The sequence below is a fragment of the Acanthaster planci genome, linkage group LG01 (assembly GCF_054643075.1).
Source record: "Acanthaster planci isolate LZ-2023a linkage group LG01, COTS_SCS, whole genome shotgun sequence".
Taxonomy (NCBI): Eukaryota; Metazoa; Echinodermata; class Asteroidea; order Valvatida; family Acanthasteridae; genus Acanthaster; species Acanthaster planci.
The window spans coordinates 25,755,875-25,773,704 of record NC_141777.1 but is presented as its reverse complement, the minus strand read 5'-3'; the positions used below and the strand labels follow the sequence as shown (position 1 = coordinate 25,773,704).

The window sequence follows — 17,830 nt, the reverse complement described above, 5'->3', positions numbered from 1 at the left end:
AAGTTTCTTTTTTTTGGGGGGGGTTAGACCCATCAGATGTGATGTCACCTTTTAACTTTTTTTGGGGAGGGGCTAGGCAAATTGGGGGGGACTAAAGTCTCCCAGGCCCCCCCCTCCCAAGACACCTGAACATAAACTATATAACCACTGTGTGAAGAGGAAATTAGGTGGACTGACAAATGACTCAAAATGTTGTTTATATTGATGCAGTTCCTGTACGACTGATGTTAAAGGCTGTGTGTGGGATTTGCAAGATCTCAAAAATGAGAATGTTAAATTATCTTGAAATATCTTACTGTCAAAGTAATTACATAATAGTGTCAGACAATCTGTGAAATCTTACCGCCAGGAATGCTGTCATTTTCGAGAAAAGAGAAATGTTATAATTTTTTTTAAAGTCTATCCAGACAGACGATCTTTGGGAAACACAATTCGTTCAAATACCACATTCGTTAATGGGCACAACGTAAATGTGTGTGAAGCATTTAGCTGTTGGAAGAGTCTATATTAATGGGTAAGGTATAAATTGCCCATGTGCCTTCGGGTTGCCTAAACTCATCATTAACTAATAAAATAGATATATAACTGTAACTAACATCCTAAAGGAGAATTTGGACTGGTTTGGAATTAAAGGTTCTTTATGAAACTCCCGAATTTTACCTCACGTTAACATATTATCATCTTGCCATCAACCCTTAAGATAATGGTATGGTCCAAACCCAGCAGCATGCCCTCGGCTAATATGGCTGCTCCTCCGGAGCTCCACAGTGAAGTTTGTTTTGCTTGAACAAAATCTCCATTTTTGAGACATTTAGCTTTCTGTTTTCCCAATCACAGTAACTCTTATCCCAAAATGCAAGGACAGTTGCCACATTTGTTGATTTATAAAGTGTTTAGGATGGGCACTGACAGTGTGTGGATGGTTATTGGGTTATTGACAGTGACATGTTTGAAGAGCCAACAATGACTGTGTATGTGGTTGATCAGGCATGTGATGGTGTGCGCATACATTGTGGTCGAGCAGTGACTGTGGCGACTACAGTCAATTCACTGCATGATGAAACGGTGTTTATTTGACAAATTCTAAGTGCTGCATTGTTGGAGAGGAAACACACAGTTGAAGGTAAATTTGCCCACCATTATTATTAAGTGAAGCCATGAAAAAATGCAATTTTGATAGCCATAATTGGTTTGCAGATAGACCTCGCCTGTGCATGGTCCAGGCACTCTGGAACGTCCTGTGGCCCATTTTTTTTTTGATTTTTGCGAGACAAATTACATAAGCTGCACTTTGAGTGTTAAAAATGAACAGTGTTTCCTCGATTTTTCTCAAAGCAGTGAGCTCAACAAGTCCGTAGAATGTTACACAAAGTAAATCACAAACCCCTAAGTTAACCAATTTTGACAAATCTATACATACTACTACCTTTAAGCCCCATGCTCCACCATGACCAAACCGCTGCAGAGAGCCAGTGAAAAAAAAAAATTCAATCTGAACATGAAGAATTTTGGAAGGCCTATTTTTTTTGGAAACCTCTCCTCCAGAAAGTAACCTCAGCGAACCACCTTTCAATCTGCTTGAAAGGTCTGAATGTCCAACGCAATACAAGCCAATCTGGTCCAGTCCAAACTGGCTTGAAATGAAGTACAGGACTCTGATGAGAAGACACGGTAATCTGTTGAAGGAAAGAAGACTACACCACCCCTGTTGTCCAGGATGAGACGGGGTCCATGTGGGATCTCACCAGGGGCCTGCTGTCACAACTGGGTCAAGAGGGGTCAATCACTTAATGTGGCTAGAGCCCAGCGATAATTGTGGCCCTCGGATATCTTTCTGGTGGATTGGTGTGGACTGAAGGATCTGGAAGGTTTAAGATAAAGACTTCCAGCTCTGCAGGAGGAAAGCACTAAGGTTAATTGCTAAGTTCATGTATCAATGATTATGTGATGAAAACAGGTGGGACTTTCTTTTCTCCAGTGCCCAGGTAACACAATCTTTTAATACGATTCTTGTAAAATACTTTGTTTCCTATGTTACACTATTTTCACATTTGGTGTGCCATTTTAAAAGCAAAATGCTTTTATCATTCTACAAAAGTGTAAGTGTGATGTCATCCAAGGCAGAAACTTGACAGCAACAGTGTTGCAGCTATTTCTACACTACACTCTGCCAGAAGTTTTCACATTTTGCTGTCTTGTGGCTTTTGTTTAAATTGGTGATTCTTTGTTTCAGTTCATGACGCTAGATCAGTGAGAAAAGTGCTCCTCGTAAATAGTTTTAATCAGAAAAATGTGGGTTTGTGACTGAACAGAATGGCATCACAGCCATGGTGTTTACGTGTTTAAAAAGTACACTTTTCCTTTACAGTAAACTGAGAAGAGGTGTCAGATTGTTTCTGACATTTTAAGAAGAGTGAACAGTCGGAAAAAAACAGGTTTCCAAGTAAGATTTACATTATGAACCCTCTGTTATGGGTGAAGCAAGTGAAAGCCGTACCATCACCCAATCCAGTCTTTGTAGGCACAGGCAAAAGGGATTTTGTACCCAACCAATATTTGGTATCTGAAGATGTCAAACCCAAATCACAATGACGGTCGTCCGCTTAACGATGCCTCCATTTATGAATCTGAATCTTTTGCTATATCTTGGAATCAAAATGTGAAAAAGCTGAACTTGAAATGAAGAACTGGTTTACGGCCAATGTCTATTCAAATTTCAATCTATAGACAAGCTTAATACATTAAAAGAATGTCCACCTCCAAAATTTTAAGTGCAACCGAACCAAGACACCCCAAGCCCCATGAGACGGCCCATCACAGTGATACCTTTTCGGAGTGAAGAATATTCGGACATGCGCCACTTTAAATCAAACAATACCAACAATCATTACAAACAACCAGAGCTGGATCCTCCTCCAATTAGAAAGACTAAGCGATTGCGTTCACTGCACCACTAACAGCAGAGTCGATGTCGATGAAACACATTCACAACTTACTGCCAGGGGTTGGGGATCACCACCAGAGACTGCCTATCATGGAATCTGTTTACCACCGGGGTCCCTCAAGAGTACTATTGCAGGGTCACGGGTGTCAAGCATGGTTTTCCAAGATAAGGAACTCCTACAATGTTACAACCCCCCCCCATAAAAAACAACAACTGTGCATGAGCATCCTTCTGAAGTTACTTCATGTTTTCCCGGCTTTTTCTCGGATGGATGAATGTCACAGCAGTTGATCTGGCAAAGTAGAAACACACTTCGAAATAGTTCATGTGGGTGGCACAGCAGATAGCACCAATGATCCATGGGGCGAGACCCTTGACCGGAAAGGCTTGCTGTAATCTGGGTTACATCTTTGAGGATCTTCCGCACAAATCGGAGACTGCAGGTTTTGGGGGGGAACATTTTCTGGGTCAGAGGCGTTGGGTCATAAATGCCACGGGGAAAGTGAACCAGTGATAACCGCGTGCAGTGTCGTGATATTTCTCTTTTGGTGCATTGACACCACGAAAAAGGATGTGGGAATAACAAGAAAGTTTGTTTACATTTTTTTTCTGCTACGGATCCTCAAACAAGATTGGAATTTTGCCAGCCCCCCCTTGCACTGAAACACATGCAGTGTGTAAAACAATTTGAACAATCCAATTCTGCTACGATCAACACAGGGAGCAAAGTATGTATCTGATTGCTCCGTTTATCAACACACCCGGTACCTACATGCAGTGGCGCAGTACATTACTACTGATGTAACCATAAACACAGCCATCAATCACTCAGCAATATGATGCACTTTTACACCAGGCCTACGCTGGGTTTGCTGATGACCACACAAAGCCAGAGATTACAACCAACAAGATTATCTATCCTTCTGGAATTTGTGACAAAAACATGGGGCAAGTGATGGAGGCCAATGCTGGGCATTACAAAGTTTGTTTACATTTCATCCAAGGCAAGTCCCCTCTTCTGGAGGCGTGGGAAGCAAACCACTTGGCCGAGTGCCAGAAAGTATCACCTGTGCACAGGTGACCCAAGAATCCCAGAATAGCTATAAATGAACATGAACAATGACTGCCTTACGGCAGAAGAGGTCATTTCTTTATACACTGAAACATGGGAAATCAGAGCAGAGATCACACAAAATGAACATAACCGAATGCTTTACAAAGCTTTCTTAACGAGACCATAAAGAAATATCTTTTTCTACTAAATGACAGGTGGAAAGCTGTCCTCATTTTCTATTAATGACTGAGCAAAACAGAGAAATTTTAGTCACAAATGATAGAAAAACAACAACCAAAAAAAAAAAAGAAATTGTGGCAAAAGGGAATCTTGATAAGAAACCATTTATGCATGTATTTTTTCATTTAAGACTACGCAGACTTGTACACTAGTGACTAGTAATTCAATGGTTTCTGCAAGTATCAGCCAGGCTGCCAACGAGTAATTACAAATGATCACAAACACTTAGGCTAAGTCTCAATCTCAGTCGTTGCTGCTAGGCTTCCATATGCATGCATTTGATATGTTAGTGGATTCGTTTCTCTTTTCCTTTCTGGGCTAAAAGCAAAGTCCCGTTAGGGATAGGAAAACTAGCCATTATTTAATATGGTATGTCTACGTTATTGTAATGGTTAGCCAACAAGTCACATCGGTTAATCCCACTTCAGCTCTGGAGTTGTCAAAGTTCGGTGATGTTCATCTGTGGTGGCAAGGTTACGGCAATAAAATCCTGAAACTACCAGCATGGTTAAAAAAAAGGGGGGGGTGGCTGCACACAACATGTCACTAGGTGGCGCTGGTCATGATACACGTGCATACACTCACGTATTAAAGTATGTTGCCTCATCTTTGCATCAAAACAGTGCTTGTATTGTATGTTCATCAACTGTCAGTGTTTTTTAATGCGTTAGTTTTCTTGTTTCTTACCACCCAGAAGTGTGAGCGGGGGGGCGGGGATACAATAACCTATCCATCCCCTCTATCATATAAAAAGTGCGTGTCTGTGTGTGTGTGGATGGGGGATATCCCCTCCCCCAACAGAATCTATGCCCCCAGTGGAGTAACAATCCAAGCTCTACTGTCCAATTCTCAGCTATCAAAGAATTGTACAATTTTTGACAAGATCTGTGAGTATGTTCAAAAACAAAACACAAGCAACTGATACATCTTTCAACTTTGTTTTGAACAGATTATGGACCTCTCATTCACAAGCTCAGAGGATTCATTACTGGCCGAGTATAACTTTAGATTCATTCAACAGTAACAATAAAATAAATTTCTAGTCAGTAGTAACCATCCCACAAAAACAGGTTGCCTCATCAAAAGAGAGAAATCTTATCACATTTTTCCCGCTCCAAAAGTGTGAAATCCTCTCAGCGGCTTTTTAATTTCGTTTGTTACCCTAAAATGTTTCCTTGTTAATGAAACAACATGGCAAACGTGTAAATGCAATTAATCACATGAATAGCGCATACCAGCACCTTGTCTGGCCAACACCTTCCGCGCCGTGGGCTGGCCGCCCGCCGCCTCGCGGCTAACGCCATTAGTGCTCAAATGGCCCTGCAAGCAGGATTCCTAGGATGTGATTTGCCCCAGCCCACGGATGGCGGTCTCGTTACAACCACGCTTCATTAGGCTGTGCTGCCGCGACATTCCCCATGTCGAAGTCAGGCGGGAATCGCAACCGGGCAAAGGTAATTATACAGCTTGACGATGGTTTTCACAAGTGAAACAAGCGGGAAAAAAGCCGAGAAGGAAAAAACCAACAAAACACACACACACACAAAAGCAAGGGAGGTGAGAGACTTGCACCAGAGCATGGGTGATCATAATTGAAAAGCCTTGCCACCGGCATTGCTGACGTGAGATGAAGTAATAGCCCAGCTAGGAGTGACGGTGCGGTTTGAAAAATGGTCCCTCAATAGGGTTACAATGCTAACAACTGTCGCTGCTTACAAGCGTGCCTAACACACCGTGCCCACTCGTGCGTACTGTCTGGGACACGCAGCACATTTCAAACCGATGCATCCAAACTTTCGCAATGGACGCGATTGAGGATTCGTCATCCCATTTTCGACTCAGGGACAAAGGAGTCTGGTGATGCAAATCCCCAGTGCTGTTGATGTGCGCCTCACAATCAATCAAACTGCTTGCAAAGAGAGATTATCTTGAAAAATCAAGAGGTCCAGGAAAAGCTGTCGCAATCTGTCAACGTGCCTTACTTGGGAGATTCTGTTCTCCCCCCCCCCAAGACTCTTCATTCAATTCTGTGCAGGTTTGAATCTAGTGGAGGGACGCAAGAAATTTCCAGGAGATCTAATAAAAACACGGAAACAGAGTTTAAAGAGATTCTGCATAATTTGTTCGTGTCAGAGGGATAATAATGATTTTTGATAACCACAAATCCCTCGGCATTTGGGGAGAATCTTCCTGAGTCATCCCATGATCCCCTAGTGATTTAAGCGAGGCATATGGCACATTCTTTGTGCAAAAACATTCAAGGGGCATCAAGCCTACAATTGTCAGTGAGTGGCTGCACATCGGCTTCTGAAACCTGTAAACTGTCCCAAACCTACTCCAGCCCCCGTGGACTGAAAAAAGAACTGTTTCCTTTCAATCATTTCACCCCTCCATTAAGTGAATGCGTTTTAAAACATTGATCATTTAGTGGTCTTTTAAAACAAGTTTTCCATGACAACTGAGGTTTTCGTGAATTTGTTTTTAATGAAATGAGAAATAAAATTCTGAGATTCCCTTTTGAAATGTCTGATGTTTTCTCCTAGGCAAGACATGAACTAAACCTCATTTTGCCCAGAAATGTTTTGTAGAACAGCACATCAAATACAATTCTACCAGCTTGAACACAATTCAATCCGGCTGTAAAAAACAACCAACCTGTCCATTGAACACTACAGATTTGGACAGAAATGATGGAAAATGGTTGTGCAGCTGTATCAGGGTGGTGTGTCTGTTGAGCTACATGCTAACCCCTGATCCTTCACTGCCAATTTCCTCTGAGTGCAGTGAAGCCTGCTCCGTCCCCACCGACTGTCCATAAACTAGCCAAATCAAGCGATCGTGTCCATCAAGAGGGTATCCACCAAAAAACCACAAAAACAGATAAACATCCACAATAAACCAACCATGAACAGGAAAACAAGGGTCCATCCGCCCAAAGTCCCAGTCTCCACCACCACTCTCCTTTGATTCACCCCCAGGCCAGGATTTGCCTTGTAACCATTCAAGCACATTTGCACCGTTAAACTAATCAACTGCAAAGAGGGAGGAAAAAAGTACATTGACTTCAAAGTCCCTTTCAGCTTGATGGCACAGCAAGTGCAAAGGGAGAGGGTGAACTCAGTGGCTGGTTAAAAAGAATATAAAAACAAAAGCACAGATTTTCTTTGGTTGTTGTTGGTTCTTTCTCAGCGAGTGGCTTCTGACGTGCACTGGCAATCTTGACATTCACGTTACCCCGGCTCTTGTCTCCCTATCAAGGAAAAGCAGGGGCACCATCGCCGGCACAGCTCCTGCTGACGACACGTTGCCTTACACCTTAGGCTTCCAGGGCTGTGCTCAGAATCCTCAAAACTCCACACATCAACAGCTCTCACATCCAGAAGGGCAAGGGGAAAAGAAATCCTTGAATGTTCAACAGGGGTTGACTAACAGCTGATTCACTGAATATTTTCATGGTCAAAGACAAGGACGGATCCCCAACTGTCATCCCAATCCCGATGTGAAACCTTCGGCTCATCGTCAGTGTTCATGTCACGATCCCTGGTGGTCCTGCTCCATGACTGTCTTGAAGGCGACCATTATCCACTGCAAAATACTCCACTCACGTCTGTCCCTCACAATAATCACTTGACCTTTCTGTGCACCAGACCAGCTTGACAATGCTTACCAGTTTAAGTTGGTAGTATTTCATGGAGAGATTAGAAAAGCTTTTTCCAAATAGCATGTGGTCTCTGTCAGGTGATATCTGAGGACACATCATGCCGATAACCATGTGGCTACCATTGTCCTGTATTCAGATATATTTGACAATAACTATGAGTAAAGTACAGTTTTGAGTAAATTACACATACAATTTCAATGAGGGAAAAAAGCCACAAACAAAAGAAATGTTTTAAAGTTTGGTAAAAATGTCACTCTTTAGACAACTTCACACAGAACAAGCATGCCATTGGAAAGTCAGAAAACTAAGTTTCCAAACTTTTCAGTGTATGGTAAAAAAACCAAGACAAAACAAAGGATGTAAAAATTGCAAGAATCAAGGAAACGTTGTTTGCCTGTAAGCCCCCAAAAAGTGGAAAATATCTTAGATCGCTAAGTCTAACTAATTGTGGGAGGCATGGACAACTTGCACGAGAATAAAAGACAAGTAGATCACATGGTACTCTGGGAGTCAAGGCACGACAACAGAAGTACACGTGGAGGGCATCCCTCCACTACTCACGACTCTTATCAACAATGCTGTGCAGGGCTGCTGAAATTAGATTATTAATGGGCATCCATGGCTAATACACAGCTGTTGTTAGGACAACTGCCAGACATTATAGAACTTGTCTTTGCTACACCACAAGTGCTGAATTTGGCCAACCAGCGGTTGCCAAAGCTGTGGCTGGACCAACAATTCACAAATTGTTGAAAAATCTCAAATATTAACGATAAATACTTAGACGGCAACACTAACTGAATAAAACAAAGGAAATTAATGCCCATTCAAACAATGATGAAACAAACTGCGCATTTTGAAAAGAAACTATTGCCAATCAGGCTTAACTTCTTGCCGCCCATTCCAACTGGTGTTCAACGTTTGTAAACAACAGAATGGTGTATAAAAAAATTATGCGAGACTCAAAACGGAGATTACTGCTTCACTACGACTACAGACAATTGAGGGAACACCAATAAAATATGTCCGGGTTTCAAGAAAAAAAGGGGAAGGAGGGGTTGAACAAACTTAAGTCTTGTACTTACCACACTCAGGGGACTTGGGGCTCCAGAATCCATGCTCAGCAAGGAGTCTTCACCATCCAGGGACACACTGGCACCGTCAGAAACCAGTGACCCAAGCGGTGTACCGGGCACCCCATCTGCCTTCAGTTTCTTACCTGATTCTTTCTTCTGAAAGTGGGGAAGAAAAAATTGAGGCAGAAGCAGGTGTATGATTTTGAGGTGATCAAACTGCAAAATACAAAAACTTTCTTAAAAATGTTCATTTCTACGACCTTAAAAATTTGCCCATTCGATATCTCCAAGTGTGGTCATAATTACTGCCTCAGCCATGTTAGAAGATTGTGGTATTCTTCACAGTTTTCTTCAGGATACTTGTCTAATATTTAGTGATAAGAACATGAAGGTTTAAGTCAGAACTTGCGCCATATTTCAGTCCGGCACACTGCCCCAAAAGATTCCCATCTCAAAAAGCTTGAGACAAGAATTTCCTGAGGCAGACACAGCACAAAGGAGGCAAATTCCTGCCAGCAGGAGACAGCGTTTCTGGCGCGAGGTCCGCACCCTCTGATTGGGGGTTCTACAGGGCAGAAGCCCCGAGGCACTGAAGTTTCCCAGGAGGTGGAGGAGGGGGAGATGTAGAGGGCAGAAACCGTTCCTCTCACCATTTCGGCATACTTCTCCCTCTTGCGTTTGCGGTCTCTGGCTCGGTTCCGTTCCTCCGTCAGCTTCTTTTCACGCTGTTGTTCGTGAACTGGTCATTGTGGCAAGAACAAGAAAAGGAAGAAAACTAAGTGCTGAATAAACTCGAGTAGGGCATGAGTATTGACATCTTTAAAGGAGGGAGTCATTCTTATAGTTCATTTATTTGCCATTAATTGGGCAGACGATACAACAAATGCGCTTACAAAATGAACTGCAGAGACTAGAAACGCAATCTGCACATCACACCTCCTTTATTTCAAAGAATAAATGGTTCACTCCTTTTAAAATTTATGGTGTGCGAAGAAAAACCAGGCCATCTGATAACCAATTGCAGAGAAATTCTTTGAGGGTGATCCAACTCTGACATTTATCTGGCATCATTTTTCTCCTACGGTTGTGACAGCTACCAGGAATTAACCGCATCATGTGCCTCAGACTTTTCCCACTCTGTAAATTTATTGCCCACCAGGGACGAAGATTGCATGCAACATTCACTGAGAAGAAAGAAACGGACGGGGATTTCATTTAAAACAAAACAAAAACACAGTTCAGCATCGCACAGGATGGGTTATGGGCCGCAAGTGAACCGACAAGGGAAATTTAAGGGGCCGCTGAGTACCAGGCGCAAGCAAGACTGCAAGTAATTTGAAAATGTGACATCTGTTCTGCAACATCAGTGCAAAACCAATGACTCCGCCACGAAGTCCAGTCCCAGTGATCTGTAGAAACAAGTGCCCATGTAGAAACAAATGGTCCCTTTTATTACACAACGCTTTGACAGAGTCAAGTTTGATGATACTGAGTCACAATAAAATGCCACATGGCTATGAGCAGTCAAACTTGGATGTGTTGGAAAAAAGTGTTCAAGTCAACTCCTAAAGTCAGTCATTAGATCGTGCTTCCCAGACAGCGGGCACCATTTCCCTGAAACTCCACAGGTCTTCCAGTGTCCTTTGATGAATGATTGACAAGACAGTAGGAAATGCTGTTATATTTAATTCAATTTACCCATTTTCAATTGTGGCTTAAAAGTTGAGATCTCAATTTGCTTTCATTTGGTAAAAGAGATTTTACACACCTGTGCGTCAAAACATTTTCAATCATTCCAAACTGACTAAAAGGGGTGAAAAATGACTGCAACTATAACCCTATAGCGTAGAGTAAAAGAAATAAACCATGCACCACCAACGCGTTCTTTACTTGAAATGTAGGTTTCATTTACAACAATCAACTATTTGAACCTGCAAATTTACAAATAACACATGTGCTTTACACAGGCACCAAACTTGGCTTCAGGCATGATGTGAAAAATAAATTGGATCTGCAAGTAAGAAATGCAAGCTTTTAACTTCACAAACAGAATGCGTTTAGAATGGAGATGTAAAAACAGAGGTTATCTTTGTGCATTCAAGCATTAGCACGTCTTCATGTTTTGATGAAGGGTGATTTTCCTGTTGCGGTGACCGCCTCCATCCTTCTTGCCGGAACAGCAACAGGATGGGTGGAAGGGGGTGGGGAAGGGATGGAGCAGGTTATCTTACATTTTCTTTCAATTTCTTCATCGTCCAGAAGGAGGGAGACCACTTCCTTTGGTTTCAGCTGCTCTGGTTTGAACTGGCCGCCGGTGATGACCATTCGCTGGATCTGCAGTCAGATATGGGCAAAATGACCAGAGGCAGAAGTGTTTAATCAAGGGCATTCTACTTGGTGTCTTAAAAGGATTTGCTGGTTCATAATCAGTGATCAAGTCACCTGCATGCACCTGGACACTCTTTTTTTTTAGTTGAACAAATTTGCGTTCACAGGTTTTTCAAATACATCAACTTTTTCCAACCCTTTCCATCTAGAAGGCGGTAACTTTTTCCGCTGATCAAATTTCAAGTGAGTCCAGCAGAACCTAACAAGTGGCTCAGGAACCTCAAAATGACTTCTGCAGTGGATTCATCAAGGACTCTAACACTTTCTCTGAACCTCTCTGGAATCCCACCAATAATTAACAAAATCTAGTATACTGCCAGCTTTCCTGGCTGGAAGCTTGCACAAGACACCCTCCTCTTCCCAGCTACAACAAAAAACCTCTGTTCCCTGCTCAAATCAATCAAATCCTCCCTGCTGTTAAATCCCATGGGATTTGACATGGCAGGGGTTAAGGCCCTCCACAACAAACACTATAAACCACTGTGTTTCTTCACTTACAGCTATTTGTTTTTACCCCAACATTGCTTGTAACTCGTGAAAATGCTCTTTCAATCTTAAAAAGAAATTCCAACTTCTTTTCAAGGCTAATATATGAACACCTAATTTCAACATCCGGGAAGGAACAAATCACGCTAAAGATACAAAACTACAATCAGTTCAAGAGAACAAAACAACACAAATAAGAGGAAAAATACAGAACTCGGCAAACTTTCTACCAAATTCCTACTGGATTTCTCCCCAAGATTTCTGGAAATTACAAATCTACAAATTACTACTCTTGCACACCAACAATTTAAATTCAACTGGGACATTTGAGCCTTGCATGAAGACAGAAATGCCAGAGGCACTGCGGTTTAATATCCTTGGAAAATTAAGCAAAACTGAGTTGGGCTGTGAAGGCCATGGGCCAAATGTTTTCAACTTGGCTGCATTATGCGCACAATGCATAAAAACCACAGTACCACTGCACAACCATTCAGTTCTTACTTGATGCTTCACACATTTATTTTCATGAACAACTCTGCCACAATTGAATTTAGTATTAACCTCATCTCCGAGGTTTGTAATGACATGTTCATTTTGGAGGTTAAATCAAACTCATCAATACATGTGAACAAGACGAGCCTCCTGCACCCAACACAGCAGCTCGACTCCCCCATCACAATTGTACTGAATACTCCCGGCATGGCACACTTACAGCCAAGGCTCCTACAGTACATGTTCATGCCACACAACCCTTCAGACTGACTCCAAAGTAAATGTTATGCTTTAAAGCCCAAATTGCCCTGAGGTGTAACACCAGTCCACTCACAGGAACAGAGGAGTGTGGCCATCCCCCCTCCTCATCCAAGCCCAGTAAGGGGACACTCTATCCACGAAGCCTCCCCCCCCTTCAATTTTGCAAGGGTGATGAACACCTACATGTACACTACGGGCACAAGGGGAACTAGGTTTAATTGATTGAAAAGCACCGGCTGTACAAACAGAGAATTCTCCCTGGATTTCCGACATCAATAAAGTGTAAAACTTTATATCCTGTTTTGATCTTGAGTGGTGCTTTTTAGGGAGAAATTCTAGTCATATGAGATCATCAGCATGTGGACTCATTCAGTGACTTTTAATACAAACAAGGGGGAGGTTTTAAACAGAATTCTGGGGTTTTTATACAGCACATGATGGATATTTTAACACTCTAATATAAGGACGAATATATCTTCCAAAGCTTCTAACACAACCCCACACTCCTGGTACAACAACGACAGTCTTTCTATGACATTGCATTATTTAACAAACTTGGCAACATAATACTTTCGCTCACATCAAAAGACCTTAAAAAATTTACAATGGACCACAAAATAAGAGATAATGTAACCCAAACTGAAACCTTTTATTATAAAATGTGACAAAAGCCCTTTACAGCAGGCTCCATCATTTTTGAATAAACCTCAAGAAACCTGTCTCAATAAAATCACAAAGACATTGACAACATAATATAATGTATAATACATAAGTAATCAATCCCTAGCCTATATCTCAAACAAGGACCTGCAGAGCTTTTTTGTTGAAGTAGTGTTTTTGCTATTACATGCAGTTAAATTTGGAGCTGATGTACATGTACTTGACGGAGGGGTCACGCTGCCATCCCAAGCAAGTCATAATCACCTCACAGGCAACCGCTACTGACACTATAATGGCCAATGTGTTAACTTTGCCGGCTAAGATGGGATACTAATTGCTTTCCTCTGTCTCATGGTTGAAGAATTCATGGGGAGAGCCCGCAACAGGGAACCGTGTACTTAACCCGGCCTGCAAAACACACCAACAAAACGACCTGGATGTTTGTTCAGCGGTCCCGATTGAGCCAGCCTGTAATTGGTGCCTGATGGAATACGTGTCTGGAGCCGAAATGGCTCATCCGCTCCAGCACGCCCCCAACATCAGCCCCCCCCACCACCCCTTTACTTCACTCCATGACCCCTGTTGGTAATTGTCTTCAGGTATGCACCTGGACAACCCTCCCGGCAAGAGGTTGGGGAGAAGGGACAAGGCCTCCAAACAATAGATGATGCACTCTCCTGGAATAAATATGGACAGCCGAAGGTGTGAGGGTCCTGGTAGGGAGTGAGCGGCAACCTAACCTACAGATGAAAGGGTTACGGTCGCCGAGCCCAGCACATATGGGCCTAATTGCATCCAGGTATGCAGGTGTGTTTCAGAGTGTGTCTTCCAGCTAGGTCAAGCTAGGCAAAGAAAAACCTGGGGACCCCAGACCAGGTTGATGTGCTTATGAACGGCCAGGAGGTGCAAACTCACGGTAGGGGGCCTCCTGGCCGAGGCGTTAACCCGCACCCACTTCAAAGAGAAGGACCCCATTTCAAAGACCACAGTAATGGGATTCTGCTTGGGGTAGTTTTGGTTTCAATACAGGAGAAGGTTTTTTGGGGATACAGAAAATCTGGTTTCTGTTCCACATTTACCTGGGGTTTGAATGGTTTTTTGTTCAGCATTTCATGACAAGCAGTATTGATATTAAAATAACAGAGCTACTGCTGTGAACAATTTTTACAGGCTGTATCTTCAGGGCAGTGATCTGATAGCCAGGTGGGCCAATGGCTTAATTGAGTTGGTAACCAAATGATGGTGACCCACTTGACACAGTAAGTTAGGAAATTCCGAGACACCTCGTGTAGTTGATGCAAGCCCCTCCCACCAGAAAGGAGAAAGCACAGTGACAGTTTAATGTTATTTTGGGGTTTTGCTTTTGTGTTTTTGAAGGGGGGGGTTCTCACTAGATTGTTTTCTTTGTCTCTAACCACCCATGCTTTTTACAAATACCATGGTCTGCTACTGTAAATTACTTTAACATACACTGAAGGTGTAAAAGGTCTTTCCGTTGTCTTTTTCGAATCAGTTGTATTTTCATTCATTTGGGGGAGACTTACAGCTTTTATGTACTAAGATAAAATATATCTGAAACTTTATGTTACCAATACACAGAATGTCAATGAGAGGATTGATTTGTTCCATGAAAGATTCCTGACTTGTTTGATAAAACACATGAAATATCCTGCATGAACTAAGTGCACAGCAGTACATGTACATGTATATTCCTGGTTCAACTAAGTACTCACGCCATTCATATAACCTTACAAACGGAGCCTTGCTGTGTGTCAGGATGAATTCAATGACACATGATCAACGTCCCATGTTTTACGTGATGGAGATGACGGAGGTTTGTCTGTTTTTGTAATCTCAGAGGTTCTTAGAAAGGCAGAAATACTGACTCAAGCTTCCATATAGAATTTACAAAAAGGTCTACACAAATGAACCTGTCCTGCAATATTCCTATGAACTCATGTTTATAACAGAACATACATGTAAATGACAGCAGCAGGACAGCCCTGGGCTGTGCTTACATGTCATTTCGGAGTATGTGCATGTATTAAATTGTAACAGCATCTGGCTGGGCATCCTTCCCCCGGGGTTAAAAATACAAGGAATTATGACAAGTTGGGGAGGGGAGGGTTGGTTACCACGTGTGGCAAATAAAAACCGGAAAATATGCAAAACAAACCTTACTGCTGCCACATTTAGTAACAAATTACTAGTGATAAAAGACAAGTTCATGCATTTTAGATGGGTCAAAAAACGAAGTTGGATTTGTGCAAATTACAGGTGCATGTATGATAATCAATCTGATCCAACATTCTGCAGCATTAATCCAAATCTGACCACACTGAATCCCATCCGAGGTTACAACTGGATCGGATTTGGATTTCCAGCTTCCTTCTTCAACAAAATGTACGGACCCTTGTCCTCAAACCCCACAAAAACATGCACCTGCCTTAGTGGAGGATAGGTATTACTGAATTGTTGACTAGTTGGATGGTTGATTGAATGGAATGTAGATTATTTAAACAAGGGATTAAATTGTGCTTGGCTGGTCTTAAACGTGTGTTTAAGGCCAGCCCAGGAGAATGGACGGGACTAATGCCCAAGCTGCAAGCGATTATCAGCATTCATTCTCCTGAGCTGGTTTACGACTGACCAAGTACATATTTATTCCCATTCATAAACACCGTTTTAGTCAAACAAGTCAATATACAATAAATTTCCAAGGATTTTGTTCAAGAATTCTGCTTTCATTTTCCCGAACATCCCTGTTCATTTTATAGTATATTCCTTGTGCAAGTAGTCCAGAAGAATCTCCTTATATGTACATGGTGCACACGTGGCGAGTTCCCCATGCCGTGGTGCACACAGACTCTTGACCGATAGGAATGGATTAACACACTGATTGCTGACTATGAGTATGCTTGAAGTAACAGGTGCACCCGATGCTGCCATTACAAGTACACTTGTAGGAAATGAAAGACTTTCGTATAAATGTAAATTGAATACACTGGCATCACCAAAGAACACAACAAATACGCTGCTGGCAGTGTGGAGGACGTACATCTGTAAAATGCTTGTGTTCAAAAAGACACTTGAAAGGTACCTATCAAATATGCGCACATACGTACAATGCTTGGTAAATGGGCGCGCCCCTTTGAAATTACGTGGCAATCAATGTTGTTAAACTGTCTCTTGTCTTGTCAAATCGCGGTGGGCATTATCAAATGTTAACACGCGGTCACGTTGCACGTTGTAGAATAGGGAAACTGTCTACGGCAGATATGAATATTAACCACTTCCTGCCGGGGACTCCGAAATCGGAGACGTATGGTTTATATGCATGGCTGGGGTCTCCGGAAACAGGGCCCTGTAACAAAAGACCATACTCCGAACAAAACACCAGGCTGCTGGGCATTACCGACATTTTCCACTCTCAAAAGTGGTGATAATCCAGCCTTGTTTTGAAATCGTATACCAGGGTTTGGGGCATTGAGAGCGAGCGGATTACCACCGGGGACAAAAGCGCTCCAGCACCGCAGCGATGAGCCACACAGCACCGCTGCACGCTAATCTGGCCCCTATTGAAAAGAGGTTAGCAGTGCACTGAGCCAGGTTCGTGAACAAAAGACAGTTATATAACACCGCACAATCTGGGCTCTGTTTACAAGGCTGCAGGCCTGGCTGAAATACTCGGGCGTCAATGAAGGTCCCTGTCAACTTAGAGTAGTGCCTAAAGATTACTTCATGCGGCTATAAATGACCGTTAAATGAAATGATGAATTTTTGAAGGATTTTGAAAACGGAAAAAATGATAGTCATGCCGGCCCAGCATCATCAACATTGAAAAATGCCCCAACACGAAGTGGTTAAGTTATTGAAACTGACTCTGCCTTACAAAGATGCAGTCTGGCATGGGTGGCACAGGTGGTTTGTGCAAAATGCACTCACCTCTCACGTCTGGGGTCTTGGTTTCCATCTCTGGCTTGGCCTAGTGAGCAGAGCCGTATGTTAATTCTCCCATGTGGCACATGGGTCTTTCTTTGGGTTGTCCAGTTTTTAGAAGCTGCTTGAAGCACCATCATATGCCTAGCCTTGGGCTTGACTGCGTTATAGCTTACTGTCTTGATTGTGTAGTGCATTTGAACATGATTGCGCGAATTTCACGCGTTAAATTAAGTAAATTAGTATCAGCAGACCTAGAAGACAGACATATCCCGTGAATTTTACCTCGCTCTTCTCTCTGGCCCTCTGCAGGATCTTCTCCTCAATAGTCCCTTTGCAGATCAGCCGGTATACTGTCACCTGCTTGGTCTGGCCTAGCCGGTGGGCCCGGTCCATGGCCTGCTGGTCCACAGTGGGGTTCCAGTCGCTGTCGTAGAAGATGACCGTGTCGGCCGCTGTCAGGTTGATGCCCAGGCCCCCAGCCCGGGTGCTCAGGAGGAAAACGAAGATGTCTGACCTAGGAGAGAGTGGAGGAACAGCTGCGTTAATAAGGGACGGCATTCTCTGAAGCCCTACCCTTAGAAGGTTTTTGGCATATCAAGATAACTGGCCCAACATTACACTAAGGG

At 42.8% G+C, this 17,830-nt stretch overlaps 2 protein-coding genes across 3 annotated transcripts in view; both read right to left on the bottom strand.

Moving 5' to 3' along the window:
- The window catches only part of LOC147800600 (chromatin-remodeling ATPase INO80-like), a 119,163-nt gene extending 101,401 nt beyond the window's left edge, over positions 1 to 17,762 (bottom strand). The window contains exons 1-4 of the mRNA XM_087135258.1: positions 17,487 to 17,762; positions 11,207 to 11,309; positions 9,626 to 9,714; positions 8,985 to 9,131 (exon numbers count right to left, since the gene is read on the bottom strand). Coding sequence (XP_086991384.1) covers positions 8,985 to 9,131; positions 9,626 to 9,714; positions 11,207 to 11,309; positions 17,487 to 17,762 — 615 coding nt within the window. The remainder of the gene's footprint in view (positions 1 to 8,984; positions 9,132 to 9,625; positions 9,715 to 11,206; positions 11,310 to 17,486) is intronic.
- The window catches only part of ino80 (INO80 complex ATPase subunit), a 213,158-nt gene that overhangs the window by 77,551 nt on the left and 117,777 nt on the right, over positions 1 to 17,830 (bottom strand). The gene's annotated exons all lie outside the window — the stretch shown is intronic.